The sequence below is a fragment of the Macaca fascicularis genome, chromosome 16, assembly GCF_037993035.2.
Source record: "Macaca fascicularis isolate 582-1 chromosome 16, T2T-MFA8v1.1".
In the NCBI taxonomy this organism is placed as follows: Eukaryota; Metazoa; Chordata; class Mammalia; order Primates; family Cercopithecidae; genus Macaca; species Macaca fascicularis.
In genome coordinates this window covers 49,943,849-49,963,103 of record NC_088390.1, presented here as the reverse complement: position 1 = coordinate 49,963,103, position 19,255 = coordinate 49,943,849, and the positions used below count along the sequence as shown (strand labels likewise).

The following is a 19,255-nucleotide window of genomic DNA, read 5'->3' as shown; positions in this document are numbered from 1 at the left end:
ATAAAGAGGTATTTCTTATTCACCTTCCACAATGGGAAGCAAGATCCTCCATCCCAGGCCCCCCTGTGTGACTGTGTATTACACAAAGGTAGACTAAAGAGGGTGCATAGGGGCTGAAACCTAGCCTACCTCTGCTCTTCGAGTCCTGTGTCCTGGCCCAGGGCTTGGTACATGGAGCTTGTACTGAATTTTAGGCTCCAGCTACCCTCTCGGCTGAGCACTCCTGTGCAGTGTACAACCTGCAGAAGCAAACATGGCAGCCCTGTTTCCTCAGAAGAGCTGGCAACGCTAGATGCCACTCCCACATGGCAACAATTGGAGGGAGCCCAGTCATAGCTTTCCTTCTGGGACAGGGCACACACTCCCGCATCACCACACTCCCCACCATGCCTACCTCATTTGTTTGTGTCACCTGCCAGTCCCCTAAGGTAATTGAGTTTATGACCCTGTCTGAAACAATAAATTTTGTTACATTGGTTTATCCAGGTAATTAGTTTCATGGTCTATTTCTGAATGGCATTTTTCTTTCCCACCCAACCCCCTTTTCCAGCAGTCCTAGTTAATCTATTTATTTTTACTCTACCTTTTTCTAAAAATACATACAATACAACAAGATTTTTTAAAAGTCAGACTCCTGGTAATCTCTGGAATGTGGGAAAAGCACTCTTACCACAAAGTTATATTAAGAAGTTTAATTATCAGAAAATTACTGTATAATAAATATATCAAACATTAAGTATGTACACTGTATATGTACACTGCGAATTCCTGGGCAACCTCAGTCTATAAACCCATTCACCTCACCCACAACCTCAACCGACTCTTTATTCCTCTTCTTTGGCTGGCATGGGAGACTTTGAGGTACACTTGCTTCTGTATTTATAGCCTTCCACCTTTTCCAGGACCCACTAGGTATGCTGAGTTTTCCAGGCAGTCATGAGAACTTTGTCAGCTCATCCCAAAGTTTATAATCATTTCTCCTTTCTGTTGGTATCAGCCCACTCCCAAATTGTTTGCCATTTACTTTTTTACTTCCTATCTTTAAAGAAGCCATGGGACTCATGGTTGCTATTGCGGGCTGTCTCAGTCAGCCACCACCGCGTAACAAACAACCACAAACAGCACAGTGCCATATTACAGGAGGTATTTCTCACCCATTTGCCTGAAGGTCACATGGGGTGGCTTCGCTTCAGGCCACAGGTCTACAGGGCACCTGGGGCAGCTTTGTTCCAAATACCTCTCATCCTACTGGACTCATATCATATTTTTCTCGTGGCAATGGGAGAAGTGCAAGACAGCAAGCTCTACAGCGCAAGCACATTTCAACTCCTGCTCATGTCACCTCCATTAACATCTCATTTGCAAAAACAAGTAAAATGGCAAGGCCCAAAGTCAAGGACAGGGAAGTGTGTGTGCCCCCTAGAGATAGGTAGAAGAGGAGGGAGTGAATATTTACAGACAATGGCCACTCTTTGCCCTTTTGGTCACAAATATTCACTTCTTTCCCACATGCAAAATACACTCACTGCATCCCTAGGACGCTCCAAAAATCTTATCCAACACTGGTATTGAGCTGGAAATCCATGTTCCATGCCAGATCTCACTGAGGCTCCTCTTGATTTGATAAGGACCTAAAAAATCAAAAAGACAAGTTGTTTTCCATAGGTACCCAGGTACGGTGGAACAGGTGTAGAATCACAAAAACACTGCTACTTGGAAAGAAAAGGAACGAGAGTCACTCAGCACTGGCTGGGCTGCAGCAATTCTGATGTTCTCCTGGGAATTTTTGGCCAGGTCCTCCTAATCCAGGAGTTGAGAATTTTCCTTGGTTGGGCCCCTGTTCCACACTCAGTCCTTTCTTCTGTGGGTTCTTGGCTCTGCCCTCTGAGAGATTTTCTCTTACCATCAGCCTTGATCACTTCGAGAGAGCACATCGGAGAATATGACAATGACTATACTCTCAGTCTGCTTCCTGTCTATAAGAAGGTGGGGCCCCAGAAATGTGTTTTCATCTCCAACAGTTTCATTTTCTTTTAGACAAGCCTGGTGGTAGTTTTGACAGTAAACTCTCTCAAAAATTTTGTGGGTTTTCTGTGCGTTTGATTCCATTCAACTCCAGGCACCAAAAGCACAAAATCCACAATTTCTTGGAGACATGCTTCTTTCTCTCTAGACTCACACCCTTAATTTTTCTATGAGTTCTTTTGTCCAGCTGAAAGGGTACACTGGACACTTGTGCCTTCAGAGGAGCTGCATCTTAGTGGATATCAGCATCAAAAACTTTAAGGAAAGCTAGTGCAATTGAGCAAAAAGTTTTAGTGATTTTCCTTGTGGCCAAAGGAAAACGTAATGAGACACACAATTAAAATATGCATCCTAGTTTGTTAATTGAGGCACCTTTTTTCCTAGGGACCATCAAGCACAGTAAGCAAGATAAAATTCAGATGCAGAAAACTTCCTACAGTGAAGACAATGTCCCACAGGCCCAAGAACTCAATGATTACCTTGGGATTAAAAAGAAGGGTCTTGCCAGGCGCGGTGGCTCATGCCTGTAATCACAGCACTTTGGGAGGCCAAGGCAGGCAGATCACGAGGTCAGGAGATTGACACCATCCTGGCTAACACAGTGAAACCCCATCTCTACTAAAAACACAAAAAATTAGCCAGGCATGGTGATGAGTGCCTGTAGTCCCAGCTACTCAGGAGGCTGAGGCAGGAGAATGCAGTGAGCTGAGATCGCGCCACTGTACTCCAGCTTGGGTGACAAAGTGAGACTCCGTCTCACACACACACACACACACACACAAAAAAGGGCCTTTCAGAGTTCATGAGAACCTCAAGCTAAGGCTTTATATCCTAAAGGCAGCATTCTGTTTTGTGGGGGAGATTGGAACTTGGGATGAGGGAAAAAAGAGAAGGCATTTAAAGCATCTTCCAAGAGAGAAAAACTCAAGATTTACCCAAATGTTTCTTATTTTATTTTTCAAGCTGCAAAAAGCTGAGGAGAATCATAAAATTAATTAGCTTAGTTAACTAGAGAGCAAGGAAGATGTATTATTTCAGTTTCATGACTTGTTAATTTGCAGGTGTTATCGTTTGTACTCTAATGACTTGGGGATATGACTTGGTCTGATGGCTGAGGCCTGATGCAGAGATTTGTTTTTTGAGTGTGTTAGGGAGCTAAGATCCTAGACATCAGGTTTAGGGAATAGTCAACCACTCTGGCTCATGAGCAAGAGGCTGTAATGTCTCTTCCAGCCTGGAGGGGCAGGATGCCAGAAAAGGAGAGTTACTAGACTGGTAATAGAAAGTGTTTGAAAGAGGCTGGGCGTGGCTCACATCTGTGATCCCAACACTTTGGGAGGAAGAGGTGGCAGGACCACTTGAGCCCAGGAGTTTGAGACCAGCCTGGACAACATAGGGAGATCCTGTCTCTACAAAAAAATTTAAAATTAGCTGGGTGTGGTGGTGCATGCCTTTAATCCCAGCTACTCGGGAGGCTGAGGCAGGAGGATAGCTTGAGCCCAGGAGGTTGAAGCTGCAGTCAGCCAGAATCACTGCACTCCAGCCTGGGCAACAGAGTGAGATCCAGTCTCGAAAAAACAAAAAAGAAGAAAGAAAAGAAAAAAAGTTAAAAAAGAGAAGCTTCTTGTGTTAAAATTTTCCTTCACCATATGGAATGAGATTTGGTTCCTGGGACAGTCCATTCCCAAACTCACTGCCTATTTGGGGCCTTTGTAAAACAGTGCCAGCCCCTCCAGTTCAGTAGTTTATATTATTACATTTTGTTCTAGAAGCCAGGCTTCAAAGTTCTGGGGGCTGCTTTGTCAGAGTAGGACAGGGAGATGCGGACATCATATTTATGGCATATCTTTGTTTGGAATTTCAGAGAAGTGAACTCAGTTCAGAGCTACTTTGAATATGACACTATCCTCCTTAATTTGGCTCTGTTGGGCTTGAAGTGGAGGTGGGGGATCAGAGGAAGAAAGACAGGAGAGTTGACTGGATCCAAGAGGTTAAGTTTTAAAAGCACTTTGGAGTTAATGTCACCAATACAAGGGGCAGTTTTGTCTCCTCAGCCTGTGTTCTGCCTGGCCCACGGCTGAGTGCTGAAGCCAGAATTTGGTCAAACTCTTTCCCAGATTCCCAGCTGGGTCTCCCCTGTCCTGGATTACTGGCATTTTCTCTACTTACTAAATGTGCTTTGTGATCTCAGCTAGTGGGAAGCAGAAAACCCACTGCTAAACAGGGAAGCAACTGAAAACCCAAAATGCCAGCGTGTCTAGTCAAGTACACGGTAAGGCACTACCCCGTTCATTCATTAATCTCTCCATTCACAAATATCTGTTTTCTGTCCATTGCAGTGTGAGGGCTTTCAGTTCTAGAAGTTTCATTCAGAACTGAAAAAGGATAACCAGTCGTGGTCAGAGTGGTTAGAATAAGGGAAAGTGCCTTCAATCTAGACAATGTGGTTGAGTGTAGCCTGGTAGCAGTGTCTCCATTAGATATCCCTCTCTAGCTGGGGTATCCTAAAGAGTGTCATGAAGAATGAGATGGAGCCAGTGGGTCAGTAAAACAATTAAAGAACAAAATGAAGAGCACTCTCAGCACTGGCCCCCAGGGAAGGTTACGAATTGGAATAGAGCATAGCAAGCCTCATCTAAACCTCGCCAAAGAGACCAACCCCAGGCCACTGCGGAACTCGGGGCGGCCTCCCTGCTGTGGGGCAGGCATCCTTGGCGGGCAAGGAAATCATCAAAGGCTCCAGCAGCAGGAACGCTCCAGCCATCAGACAGTGGAAGACAGATTTCCTCTAAAATGTGCCTTTAAAGGCAGCTCATTTGCCTTCATGGGCCCCGGGAAAGCCTAAGATAGGTGCCATCCAGGAAACCCAGACTCTTTAAGATCAACATGGTTTAATGCAGCATAAGAGCCTTAGGTCAGACCAAGAAATGACTTCCTGACTGTAAGGGCTTATTGGACCATGAAAGCAGACTCCTAGAGAGACTGTGAAATTGCCTTCAAAGTTTTTAGATTGTGTGTGTGTGTGTGTGGTGGGAAGGGGAGGCAGTGGATTGAGGGCCAGCCCAGAGACTGGTAGAGAGGTTTGATGAATTCTCAGGCCACTCCATCTCACCCCGGGAGGCACTTTCCAGCCTAAGAACTGAGGTTTCCCCCTTTCTGGGTAGATCATTGGGTCCAGAAAACCAGCAGGGGCAGCAAATATTAAACTCTGCCTAAATTGCTCTAATGTCCTTGGGGGCAGCAGGAATAGGATTAAGCCTTCATTTTTTACTTTCTTCTTTTACTTTCCAGAGATGGGTCAACTGGGTAAGCTCCAAATCCTCAAACACTAAATAAGAAATATTGTCAGTCTGGAAACCATTTTAATATTTTAAATACGTGGGGTTTCCCCAGCATTGCAACAGCTGTGGGACGTAAAATAAAATCCATTTCTCTCCAGCCCCTGGGCAGCTCTAAAGTATCAAATGGTCAGTCAGGATGATGGGAGGTGGGAGGTAAAAGGTGAGAGCTTGGGGGGTTGGCAGGCAAGGGTGGGGTAGAGGGTGCATTTTCTTCGTGTTGTGGAACATTTTTTAAAAATAATCAGATCCAAACCCTCAGAGTCCTGGGGAGCTATGGATTTTGGATCAGAAGAATGTCTGAGAGTTTTGGAAATGCTTCCAAAATTTGAACACAAACTCCCTGGGTGACCCAGTTGGACTCAAGCAGGCTGTGCCTCCAGCAGCTGGACACTGACATTCCCTGGTTTGAAGAAGAGAGAAAGGGTGGGAGGGTAGGGTAGGATGGAGCCCTTTTATCTGGGCTGTTGGGATTTGTGATCCTCCTCCAGGATAATTCTAAATGGGCTTATAAGCACAATTGCCACACAGAGCAGATGCCACAGCCTACTTAGTTAGATGAGTTCACGTATTTAATGAATATGTATTGGGCCCTTGCATTGCTTCAGGAAGTGAGATAAGGGGTTGGAACTGGGCTTCTGATGACGGCACCAGTGGCCCTGATCTTACCTGACCTTCCCTCCCTGCTATGTCCCTATCCTTGGTGCTTTGGAGAGCACAGAACTACTCATTCATTCATTCAATTGTTCAATGCCTTCAGTAAATACTCACTGCAGTCTTCCCAAGAGCTAAAAATACAGCAAGGAATAAGACAGCCCAGCCCACTGCCCTGCTCCTATGGGGCTCACACCCTAGTGACAAAACACCCATAAACAATGAACAATGATATATAATAGAGACACATAGATAGAAGAATTCTTATATTTATCAATAGAAGTATGACTAACTTTATATATGTATCAAATAATTTTAAACGGTGTTGAGTGCTATGAAAAGAACAAACCAGGCTCAGGTAATAAAGAGTAACTGGAGTGAGATCCAATATTAACTCAGGTGGGTGGGAAAGGCCTCTCTGTGACATGTATGCTGACACCTCCTGCATGTCCAGGAGCCAGCCTGGCTCCTGAAGTCGGGGGAAGAAGCTCCAGACAGAGAACCTGCCAGGTGCCAAGGCCATGGGGCAGAAAGGAGCTTGGCATGTTCAAGGAACAGAAGAAGGGCGGGTGGCTGGGGCATAGGGAAGGAGCAGAGTTGGAAAGAATAATATAGATCCAGCTGGAACTTAGCCCAGAATTAGTGCCAGCTAGAAATTTAGAGGTCACTGGATTCAATTCCCAGATTTACACTTGGAAAATCTGAAGCTCACAGAGAAAGTATGACTCGCTCAGGGTGACCCAGCAATTGGGAGCAGCGCCAGGACAGGTCCCTGTGCCTGCGGACACTCCTGTGTAGTGTCATTCCACTGTTCATGTCTGTCACGTGTGTCAAAGCTCACGTGTGTGCAGCACAGACCCTCCAGCAGATTCCTGCACATTTACTGACCCCCGGAGACCAGCGTGGCCCTTCATGGAGGAGACGGGTTTGGAAGAAAAAGCAACAGCAGCAGGAGGTGGTAAAAGAGAAGAACGAAGAACCCAGACTTCAGTGTTAGCCAGAGCTAACCTCAAGTTCACACTGCCCCTTACTAGATATATGACCTTGGAGACATCATTTAATCTCTGTGAGCTTCAATCTCGCCATTCGTAAAGTGAGATCACAGTCCCACCCCATAGATGTGCTGTGGGATTGGTGTGAGATGGTGCATCGAGAAGACTTAGCACAATATCAGGTGCATGTGAAAAGCCCCCATTGCAGGGTCATCGTTACATGATTATTATATAATCCCAGGCCTAAAGGAACTTCCCTCATCATGCTGGAGAAAACATCCATGCACAAACACTGCAAACACTCTACTCTTCTTCATGCACTCACCAAATATTTCTTGAGTATTCATTCTGTGAAAGGCACTTGCACTGATCACCAGAAATACCTCAGAGAACAAACACAAATGCTGCCCTACAAATGTAGAGGCAGGCAACTATCCACATAGCCACATAAAAATAAGTGAAAAATTGCCATTGCAAGAAGTACTAGGAGAGCGGTATTTGCAGTACTTCGAGAGACCATCAGGATTTCAGTGACTTGGTCAGGGAGATCAGCACAGACAGCATAGGTCTCCCTGAGAAAGTAAAGCTTGGGATGTTACATGATGAGCTGGGGGTAGCCAGGCAATGGATGAGAAGCAAAGTACAGTGTTCCAGGCAGAAGGAACAGCATGTCTTAAGACCCTGGGATGGCGGGTGTGAATAACTGGGCAGAGGCTGGGCCACTAAGATCTTTGTGCCAAGACAGGGAATTTGAGTTTTATTCTGAGAATAGTAAGAAGCATTAAAGGAAATTTAAGCAGGATGCTTGGAATATAATTTTGCCAGTCCCTCAAATGTATTAATTCATTCAACAAACATTTACTGGGTGCTTTGTATGTACAAAAGACTGTTCAAGACACATGAGGATAAAGAATTTTCCCCAGCCACAAAGTCTCTTACAGAAGAGTGGAGTAGACAGACATATTAGCAACTGTTACCTATAGAGGAAAGAGCACTGGACTTGAGTATTAAAGACATAGGTTCAAGTTTCAATTCTACCCTTTATTTCAATTCTACCAGAGTTTCATGAGGACAACGACTAAGTTTAATTATGTCTGGGACCAATCACCTGACATGCAAGAGAATCAGCAAACTTAGAATGATTATGTCACCTTGGGAAATATCAATAAGAGAAATATCAATAAGGCCTAATTTTTGTTTCATATATTATCATCTTTAAAGACCTTTCACATACTGGATCTTATTTTACCCCCACAATATCCCTGTTAATGTTAGGAGTTGAAGTGAATTCAGCACTGGCTACATAGTTTGAGGAGCCAAGTTCAAGATGAAATGTGGAGCTCTTTGTCCAATTAATAAGAATTTCAAGACAATGACAGCAGAGCATTAAACTAAGTGCAGGATTGTTGTGGGCATGGGATCTGGTGTCACTGCACAAGTTGTGCATACATAAAGCCAGCTCTGAGTAAGTTCTGTTTCATTCACTTTATGGATGAGAAACAAGGTAGAGTGACTCTGTCAATGTCACTCAGCTCACCTAAAGAGTGAAGCCTCAAAATAAACCCAGGACTTCTGACTTCCTGCTGAAACAGGACTGCCCTGGTTTCTGCCTGAGTTGCAGTGTTCCTGGAAGGGCAGTTGGAAGCATCTGTTTAAACGGTGATATAGACAAGAAATTGAAGGGAAATGTTCAGGATGCTGCCCTGTGTGAAACCTTTCAGCAATTCACGCTGCTCTTAGGACAAAGCCTAAAGGCTTAGACTGATGCACAGAGTCCTTTCATGCTCTGACCCCTGATTAAAATTTTCCAGCTGCACTGCCCACCTCTGCCCACTCCTTCAAAATGTGCTTTACAACACACACTTCTTGCCATTTCCCAGCTGGGTCTTGCTCCTTCTGGCCTCCAAGCCTTTACTCCCAGCCCTCCCTCTGCTTCAGATGCTGTGTTGTGAAGGGGGACTACAAGTAAGCCAGCTGAGGAATGCAGCAGGATGAGGAAAGGCAGCTGAAGCACAGGGAAATCATGACTGATTTTTCTGCATCTTTGGAATAGCTATCCATCCTGCCATCCACCCACCTTTCCCTCCACCCATCCACCTATCCACCTATTCATTTTTCCATGTACCCTTTCATCTATCGACCCATCTCCCTTCCATCCATCTATCCATCCATCCATCCTTCCATCCGTCCATCCATCATCCATCTATTCATCACCCATCCATCCGTCCTTTCATCCATCTGTTCATCCATCCTTCCTTCCATTCATTCATCTATCCATCATCCATCTATCCATCCATCCATCTATCTATTCATCCACCCACGTACACACCCATTCATCTATTCATTCACCTATCCATCTACCCTTCAATCCATCTATCCACCCATACATGTATACATCCACCCATCCATCCAATTATCCTCCCATCCATATTTCCGCTCATCCACCCATCCATCTTTCCATTCATTCAACAATTATTCACTTAGTCTCATATGCTATACGCCAGGCACTATGTGAAGCACTGGGGATCCAGCAATGAATAAGCTACATTTCCTCCCCACAACAGAGCTCACAGTCCAATGGAAGGACAAACAAGTATAACCCATAGCTTGAATCCCCAATTTCATAACCTATATGAATCAGGACTCCCTTCTCACAACTTATGGAAATTCCACTTTCTTCCTCTTGATCCTGTCTCCATTCCTGTGTCTATAGGTGTCATCCCAGGATGGTCTTGAGCCAGTTAGGACACAGTTCTAAGCCCCTTTACCATTTTTCCACAAGAAATACAAATCCAGCAGTGATATCGTGGGTTTAGTGATTTGACTGTAGATCTGAGAAGCTACTGTAAAGGATTATGTTCCACATGCCACAGCCTTCCACTGTCTTGCTGCTTTCCCACCAATAATTGTCCAGTTCCCCAAAGCCCAAGCTATTGACAAGAAACCCTCCCCGCTGCACAGACTCCTGGAAGTGTAATCTAGTCCTCACTCCCTAATATGATGTACTGCCCCTGCCCCAAGACAGTCAGCTGTCCCTCAAATCTGGTGAATATAATGTGCTCCAACTCATGACACCTGTAAATAGACTGTTACAGTACAGGGAACAGTGAGCTCTACAACAGAGGTAAGGTCAGGATGCACACACAGAGGTGGCAGAGAAAAGCCAAACCTAAACTAGTCTTGGGCTTCGGGAGGGGCTTCTGGGAAAGATTCTTAGATAAAGAGTGGGTGATGAAGAGGATATTTCAAGCACGACAAATAACAAGGACAAAGACACCAGAAAGCTCACTGTGCTTTGCAATGGGGACACAACTGGTTCAATAGGACTAGAGAATACAGTATGGGGAGCAACAGGAGACAACACTGGAGAGGGAGGCAGGCAGGGGCTAGCCCATAAAAGGTGGAGCAGGCCATGCTTGGGATTCTGGACTCTAAGCCACAGCAGTAGAACTGCTACTGAGGGCTCCTATGCCTAGAAGGGACTCGATTTGAGAATTTTAGAAAGACAGTAGGGGCTGGGATATGGGGTCACTCAACCCTAACCTCAAGGCTGTGATAGCCTCCAGCTCAAGGCCAAAATTATTACAAGGCAGCAGTCCTTTCCCCTCCCAAGGAGTAGGTATGGGATCAGACCAGTCCTGGAGCTTAAGGTCTTGTGATAAAGACAGACAGTCAGAGCACAGAGTGGCTGTCCTTGTTTCCCTGGGGAGGTGGCCTAATGCCCACTCTGTTTTCTAACAACTTTTCTTGGGTATGTATCAGACCAAAAACTAGGTCCACAAGATTCACTGACTGTCGAGACCTGGTCAGAGAATTCATATTCATTTTCAAACGTCTTTGGTCAGCAAAACTTCACATGCACTTTTTCCAGAGTCCTTTCCTCCTCTTCACACCCCCACCCCACCCTGTTGCTGCTAATTGTAAAAGCCACATGCACTACAAGGGAAATGGAATCAGTCTGGTCCTGGTTCATTCACCTTCGAATCCTCAAACAGGCTGTTTTATAAGAGACCCTGGACTTCCAAGACACCCTCGCAGGCTCCCTTAGACAGTGTCTTGTTTTGAGTTAGGAAATTTTATTTTGCCAGAACCTGATGTTCAAGCTCAATATTAATGTCAGAACCCACAAAATGTGAGCGGGTTCTAAATTTGGAAAAACATGGTCTCTAATCTCTCCCCAAAGCATTCCTTCAGCTATTGACTTTGGAGGCAACTTCTCAATACTATGTAACTGTCCATTGTTTGCTCTGAATGACACATGGAGCCTTCAAACACAGGAGGTGCTTACTTAGCAGATCAATATATCATCACCCCCATCATCGGCATACATTGGTTGAACATCGTAGAGGAAATCCAACATACAGCCTGCTTCCTGTCCTGGCAAAGCCACCAGATTGAGTCCTGTTTCCATGCAACACTTCTGCCCTGACTTAAACTTTGACTCCAGTGTCCTTTCTGAGCTATTTGCACTGTGAACATAGCACCTAAAAAGATTTATTAAAAAAAAAAAAAGTGGAGGGCGAGTGTCATTTTTAGAAAGGCGAGACACCCAACACATCCTACTCTGAGTAGATTTCTTTGACAGCTTGTGATGTTGCCTGAATGGTAAACATATCCTCAGACTCCGAGTAAATAGTCCATGGCATGTAACTTGGGTATAAAAGAGGAAATTTTACACAACGTGGCCACAGACGCCTTGTCATTTCCCAGAAAATTAGAGGGTCTTCCAGTGACCCTGTAAATTTATCGCACGAGTACTCTTCCACAACTTCAGAAACAGATGGGGCCTGTTTTGATAATGTTTTCCAGTCCCCATAGATAACATGCTGGGGGTGACGGGAGAAGGTGAGAAGCAAGAGAGCCTGCTATTGCTCCCAGAAACTCAGCCTGTGGGCAATCTGTGCCTCTGGTCATCTGAAAGACACTTTGTTAGCACCAAGCATTTCGTTGCTGAAGGGAGCAGCAGCTAATTTTTTTATTGGGTAGCCTCTTTACTAAAGCTGGAAGATGTGAAAGGATTGGCTAAAAGACAGGTTCAAACCCAGAGGATGGGCTGGAGTCAAAGAGAGGCTGCAAGGCATCTTGAAGGCATCCCTCTGCCTCCAGGAAGGATCAGAGAGGTTTTGAACCCAGGGGAAGATTTCACAGCCTCTGGTGGCAACTCTTTTCAGCATCTCCACAGAGATGGGGAAATACAAATCAATGTCTTCCAGGCAGTAACTATTGGTTCACCTTAACCCAGGCCCTTCCATCAGTAATAATAATAGCTAATATCAACTATTCCCAGGCACTATGCTGAGCACTTGATGTGTTAGGTGAAATATATCATCTATTCCTCACCAGCCTGGATGCCAGAGGAGGAAAATGAGGATCAAAGAGCTCACAGCCATGCACAGTGTCAGCAGCTGGTGAGGACAGAGCTGGGAGCAGAGGTATGATCTGTGCAAGTCTCTTGGGCGCTCTGTGCCTGGGTTTCCTTACCTGTAAAGTGAATGGACCTAGTAACAATGTAATACCAAGACTTCAAGGACTTTTTGTTTCTGTTTTTTGCTTTTTCACTTTTGTCTTTTTTTTTTACCAGGTCATGGTTCTTATTTCCAACTGTCATCATTCATTTGTCCATTCCACAGTGTTATTAAGCACTTTCTATTTATGTCTCTGCCATTCAGACTTTTAATCAGAGCCTTTATAATTAGCCAATTCATCGCCTCTTCACAGTGGGCTTTACACATCACTATCATGCCTTTAACAAGCATCTCGTTATGCTACTGTCTGTTTCACAAAAACTAACTGATATCTGTTTTTACTTGGCTGTTCACAAAGTCCCTTCACATACACTTACTCATGTCATCCTTATGAAAACACAGCAAAGAAAAGAAAAATAGATGTAATATTACTTATTATTATTATTTTCCTATTTTACTCATAAGTAAAGTAAGACCCAGGCACATTAAGTGAATGCTGGAGCCAGAATTCAACCCCAGTCTTGTGATACCTAAACCGGAACCCTTTCCACTACCACCCACAAAATGAATGTGGACATGGCCTTCCAGGAGCTGCCACATAACAGCAGCGTTCATAGGAACACACCACAAGCACAGAGGGTGGGGAAGCTTGGTGATTAAGCACACGGACTCTTAAATTAGACGGCCTGGACTCTAAAACTTGCCTCTGACACTCACCAGCTGGATGAATGCAAGTGACTTAACCTCGTGATATATCAGTTTCCTTATGACTAAAAAGGGGTTAATAATAGTACCTACCTCAGAGGATGACTATGGAGATCAATGATTAATATACATAAAGCTCTTAAGACAATGTCTCAATTTAATTAATATCTTCTAATTGTTAATTGTCTTAACATTATTATAGATGCACCCAAAAGCAAACAGAGGCTGTGAAGGGCAGGACAGAGTTGAGCAAAGAGGCCTACCTCCCCCGGGGGAAGAAAATTAACTGAAACTAACAGTCAGGAGATGTGGTTCCACTCCTCATTCTGCCACTTACCATCTGTGCAATCTTGACAGCGCTACAATTGTAAAAGCAAACTAGCGTCACTTGCCATAAAGAGAAGGAAAAATAAAAAATCAATGAAAATAAAACAACTGTCACTAGGTAGCAGTGCTGACTGAGGTTCCGTCTAGCCCCAGGGGCCTGCTCACTCTTTGTTAAAAAGGAGAAATAAGTAAGCATTAAAAGTATGCTGGAATTTTCTCCTTTTCATAGCAGGATTACAAATAAAGTAAGTTCATCACTCTGTGATTTAATGTAATTTAATGCCATGTCTGTTTGCCACTTAACATTATCTCCCTGCCATCAGCAGAGCACCTCACACACATTTGGGAAGTTGGAATCAGAGAGAGTGTAAAGGTGAGAGGATGAAGGCTGGGTCGTCATTTAAATTTAGGGGCACTCCTCCTTCCAAAGCAGCCCTTCCTGCTAGTTAATACCTAATCCAGACAGGGCAAGGCGGCTCACACCTGTAATCTCAGCCACTCCGGAGTCTGAAGCAGGAGGACCTCTTGAGCCCAGGGTTTCAAGACTAACCTAGGCAACATATTGAGCCCCCTATCTCTACAAAGAAATTTAAAAATTAGCCAGGCATGGTGGCATGCACCTGTAGTCCCAGCTACCTGGGAGGCTGAGGCAGGAGTGTCATTTGAGCCCAGGAGTTCAAGCCTGCAGTGAGCTATTATCCCACCACTGCACTTCAGCCTGAGCAATAGAGTGAGACTCTGTCTCCATTTTTATATATATATATAATATTATATTATATATTATTATATCTATTATATATAATACTCCATGTTATATTAACTTAAATTATATATTATATGTTGTATCATTTATTATATTAGTATATATAATATATATACAAATATGTATAATACATTATATATATATAGATACACACACACACCAAGTTAGATAGGCCAGCAATTAAGAGAAGATGCCCTTACAAACTTGCTTTTTTCAGGAATTTTCACCTTGCCCCAAAGGCTACCTTAGAAGTACTATAATGGGCCAAAGAACAGAGAAGAGCACCCAAGAAAGGTCCTTGTTCCAACAAGATCACATGGGAAGAATTTCAGCAAAACAAAGCAGCAGCAAAGGACCTGTGGCTTTTCGACCTCAACTTTGAGGAGAGTCTGCTGACTCCTCAAAGCAAACTAAGAATGACTGAAGATTCATCATGTGGCTGAAATTTCAAGGTCACTACTATTTCTTCCAAAAACATAAAAGTATAAAAAATGGTTTGCCACCTAAGATTGGTTTCCCAGACAAACGCCAAATCATCCTGTAGGAGAGCCTAACCCCACCATGTGTGATCTTCCCTTATACAGCCCCTCCAATTTGAGGAACACCATTCATCTTCTCCATTTCAGCACTGCCCTGCACACTCAGTTGGGCCACCTCACCCATTCCGTGGCATTAAATACCATCTATGAGCCAATGACTCACAATCTACAACACCAGCCCAGCCTATCAGCTGCATGCCAGACCCTACCCGACACCTGCCCCGGACATCTCACTAGAACCTCAATCTCAATGTGTGCAAAACTGAACACGTGATTTGCTCTGCCCCAAACCCACTCCCTTCCACCATCCACTCTTCTGTTCAGACTCAAAACCTAGAAGTCTTCTGTGATTCCTCTTTCTCCCTTGTTCCCACATCCTATCAATTCTGTCACCTAAATCTTTGCAGAAACCATCCACCTTCTCCACCCTGACCCCTCCCACCCTACTCCAGGTCACACTCATCTCTCCCCACTGCCTACTACAGAGGTTCCTAGTTAATCTCCCATGCCACCTTGGCTTCTCTGTAATCCTCTCCACTCCATGTTGCAGATAGCTACAAGAGACGTTTTTTAGATGTAAATCTCATTACCTTATTCTCCTTGCTTAAAATACTTCCGCTATATCCTATTACCCTTGTAATGAATCCTCAGAGCCTTACTGTGGCTATGAATCAAGGCTATGGATGGCCTACCCCACCCCTGCCCCATTTCTGCAAGCTCACCTCAACTCACTCTCCCTTCCTGTTGTTCTCTCTGCTCCAGCCCTGCAGGGCTTTTCTCTGTTTTCTTAAACTTTCCACGTTTTCAACTTCAGGGTCTAGCACAAGCTTGGAACACGCTACCTCCTCTCTTTGCCTAGCTACCTGCCGTTCATTCCAGACAGCAATCCTCTGGAGGCCTTTCCTGATCTCTGGGCCAAAACAGGGTCCCCTCACCCCTGTATAAACTCCATAGCACTCTGAGCACACTGGCCTTCTCCTTCTCCTTCCCAACACTCAGCAGAACAGTAATTATTGTTCCCCGTTAGGCTGCACCCTCCATGGAGACAGACCCACCAATATCCCCACACCTAGTACTGTGTCCATGAATATAGCAAGTGCTTCATAAATATTTGGAGACTGAGTGGTAACTGTGAGGATCACTCCCAAGCAGCCTGAGTCCCCACCCACACAAAGAGATCTGAGTCTTCCTCTCCATCCAGTTTCTGAAGAAAACTCAATAGCATGCATTTTGGTCTTGGAGAACGTGGTATCTCATGACACCACTGGGAACACTGACAAAAATGTGGCCATAGTGGGTTCACCCAGCTTTCAGGAAGGAATAAGTGTCAGGTCATGCTGCATCATCCACAGGAAGAGCATGAGCTGGTGCCGACAGCGTGGGGTGTCCCAAGCTTTTGGTCTTGGGTTTCTCTTCCTAGAGTATTTATATCCATCCGGAGAAGCCGGCTGGCTTCATTAATTGTGAGCGTGTATCCACTCATAGCAGCCATATACCAAATGTATCAAGTATCAAGCCTAATATGGATATCTTTGTTGATTTACATGTTGTTAATAAGCAACATGAAGTGAATGTCTAAGGTGAGATGCCAAATGTTTGTCTTCCTTTGTCTTCTCAAACGTGCAAGGTTGTTGGTTTGGTGTACTGTTTGTTTTCCATGGAAGGATGACTTTTTAAAAGAGAAAGAGGGAGTTATGAGGCCCACAGTCATTTGATGAACTGAATAAGGACAAACATCCAGGTCACAAGTGGCAGCAAAGAATGCAAATTCTATGTCCAGTGTCTCAAAATAAGGACCACTAACACTTAGTGGAGATTTGTGCCAAGCACCATTCAAAACAAATACATTAATTCATTTCATCCTCATGACACCTCTGAGAGGTAGGGGCTACTATTACCCCCATTTTGCAAATGAGGAAACCAAGGCCCAGAGAGGCTTCAGTGACAGTCCCGTTTAGCAAGCAGTAGAGTTGGAATTTTCACCCAGGAACTCAAACTCCACAGAAGCAGTTGCACCCCATGGAGATCCATTCAGTCCAAAGCAGAGACAAACCCAAAGGCCCACTTCCAGAGGGCTCAGACCCCTGCCCTAATTTGATCTTTTCTCTCTTGAGGGCCACAGAGAAACCATAGCCACAGTGCTGGCCTTAAGGAGTTTACATTTTTGCAAGGAGATCAAACAAGAGCACATGTATTTACAGTAACATAAATTAGTAAGTGTGAAATGCCTGCAAGGGATTTAGATGCTGCAAGGAGAGAGAGGTCTGAAGCATCGACTGATGGGTCTGCCTTCCTGCTCTGCAGTTGCCAGGTTCTGTACCTGTGGGCAAGTCGGTTGCTCCCGCTGAGGGTAAACTTTCCAATCTGTAAAATGGGAAGATGATGATAATGATGATAACATCATCTCTAGTTCCTATCTCACAGGGCTGGTGTAAGGATTCAATGAGAGAAAGCATGCAACGCATTTAGGACAGGGGATATGATATGTTCAGTATGCACTGGCCCTTATTTCTAGCAGAGGAGTTCGGGATATCATATATTCACTCACAAACATATATTAAGCACCTCCTAACAATGCACCGGGAACTGTGCCAGGTGCTAGGGCTACAAAGAAGAATGAGACAGTAGCCAGGCTTTCAAAGAGCTCATCCTCCAGAGAAAGGGACAGTGGGGGAGGCAGACTACCAGGAGGGTAGGAGTCTTGAGTCCTTGCAAAAAGAATCAGAGAGGGTGCCTTGGAGGAGGGTGACGGGAATGCAGGAATGGGGTGAGGGTGTTCCCATGTGTACAAAGCAACGGCAAGCAGGCAGCTTCAGGGCATCCTATCTGCCGAGTGGGTAGGATTGGGGATGGGCCTTGATGACCACACACAGTTGATTCCAGGGACACTCAGTTCGAGGTTCCAGGCAGGTAGCTCTGATGTTGTGAAGTCTGCCTCCAAGTTCTGAAGTTCTCTTTACCTCCAGACTCAGCTTGAGATGAGAGAATAAGTACTGAACATTGAAGTGGAAATCTAAGTGGGTTTTTCTTTTCTTTTTTTGTGCCCTGTTATTTGCCTGTTAGCTAGACTGAGGATAAAACTGAATTTATGTCTCACCAAGGAGGCACAGGAAAGTGAAGAGAGTGAGAGATTATACAGGGGTTTTTTTTGTTTTTTTTTTTTTTTTCCTTCAAAGTGTCTCCTCTGCAGACGCCTGGTGCAGCTCTGTCTCCGGGGAGCGGTTCACCCTCCAGAAAATATGACACTTTATTTCCTGCCCTTGTTTGCTAACACACCCCATTACCATCCATCTCAGTTTCATGTAACTGCCAACCGGCATTAACGCCCTCCTCCTCGCCGAGGCAGAAAATAGAAAAGGAAGAATTCAGCAGATTTTCCCCGGTGGCCCCCACGGCGGCACCAAGATAACCAGGGCAGAAACCACAATTGGATCCTTATTCCTCCAGCCCAGGAATGCGAAGGACGGGACGGTTTAACCGCCTTCTGCATTTTCCTGCAAAGAGAGCTGGCTTGTTATTTCGGTTGTCTGGGCTCCCTTCTTTACTACGGAGAAAGATACATTAATTAATTAATTTTTTTTTTTTTTTTTTTAATGTTAGGCAGGAAATGTTGCAAACTGTCAAGAACTGTCAGCGGGCGCCTGCCCCAATCAGGTAAGCGGCGCGCGGGCGCCTGCGGCGGAGACACACTGACCCCTAGTGGCCGGCCGGGCCCCGCGCCTGCCCTTGCTCTGGGCGGCCAGAGTCGCAGTCAAGTCGCTCCTTGCACAGAGCAGCTCTGTGTGGACTGGCGGGGGTGTGGTCGGTGCTGTGTCTTCACCGCCCACCCCAACGCAAGCATGCGCGCGCATACACAGCATGTCCATTTGCTCTTCCAAACCAGAGAAGCAATTGCTGTCCTTGTCCAATTTCAGAGAACACAGATGCCTGAGAACCTTAAGCAGCGTGCCTCTGCTGTTGCTCAGGCATGTGCCTCTGCTCTTAAGGAAAGACAGACAGGGTCCCAGTAGTGTGACACACGGCTCAGAGGAAGGAAGGGGGTGGCGTTTGCGGAGATTCCCAGTACCAGACACTGCACACGGTTTTCCCTTGGAGCCTCATGATAGTCCCATATTTGGAAACTGAGGCCCCAGCCGTCACATGGCTTGTCCAGATCACAAAGCTGATGTTTTTATTCATTTGTGTTGATTTTAATAAACAAATGTTTACATAACTCTTGTCTGCCAGGCTTTCTTCTAATGCTTTACCTATATTAAAATTACCTGTGTGGAATCCTCATCACAACCCTGTAAGTACTACTATTACCTCCATTTCCCAGATGAGAAAACCAAGGCACAGAGAGGTTAAATAACTAGTGAGCATGAGTCCAGCATTTAATCTAGGCAGCCTGGCTTCAGAGTGCTCTCAGCCACTGCACTGGGCTGTTTTTGTGTGTGTGTGTGTGTGT

At 45.0% G+C, this 19,255-nt stretch overlaps 1 protein-coding gene across 12 annotated transcripts in view; it reads right to left on the bottom strand.

The window, feature by feature from the left end:
• Positions 1 to 19,255, bottom strand: part of C16H17orf67 (chromosome 16 C17orf67 homolog) — an 89,717-nt gene that overhangs the window by 16,795 nt on the left and 53,667 nt on the right. For 9 of the 12 annotated variants that reach the window (XR_012425614.1, XR_012425616.1, XR_012425613.1 and 6 more), the window contains one exon: positions 1,527 to 1,631. Coding sequence is in view for 6 of the 12 variants with exons in the window: in XM_065531307.2 (XP_065387379.1) it covers positions 1,527 to 1,631 (105 nt within the window). In the remaining 6 variants the exon portion in view is untranslated. Of the gene's footprint in view, positions 1 to 129; positions 240 to 1,526; positions 1,632 to 19,255 lie in introns of all 12 variants that reach the window. The other 3 variants (XR_010581807.2, XM_045375063.3, XM_045375062.3) reach the window with 1 other exon arrangement.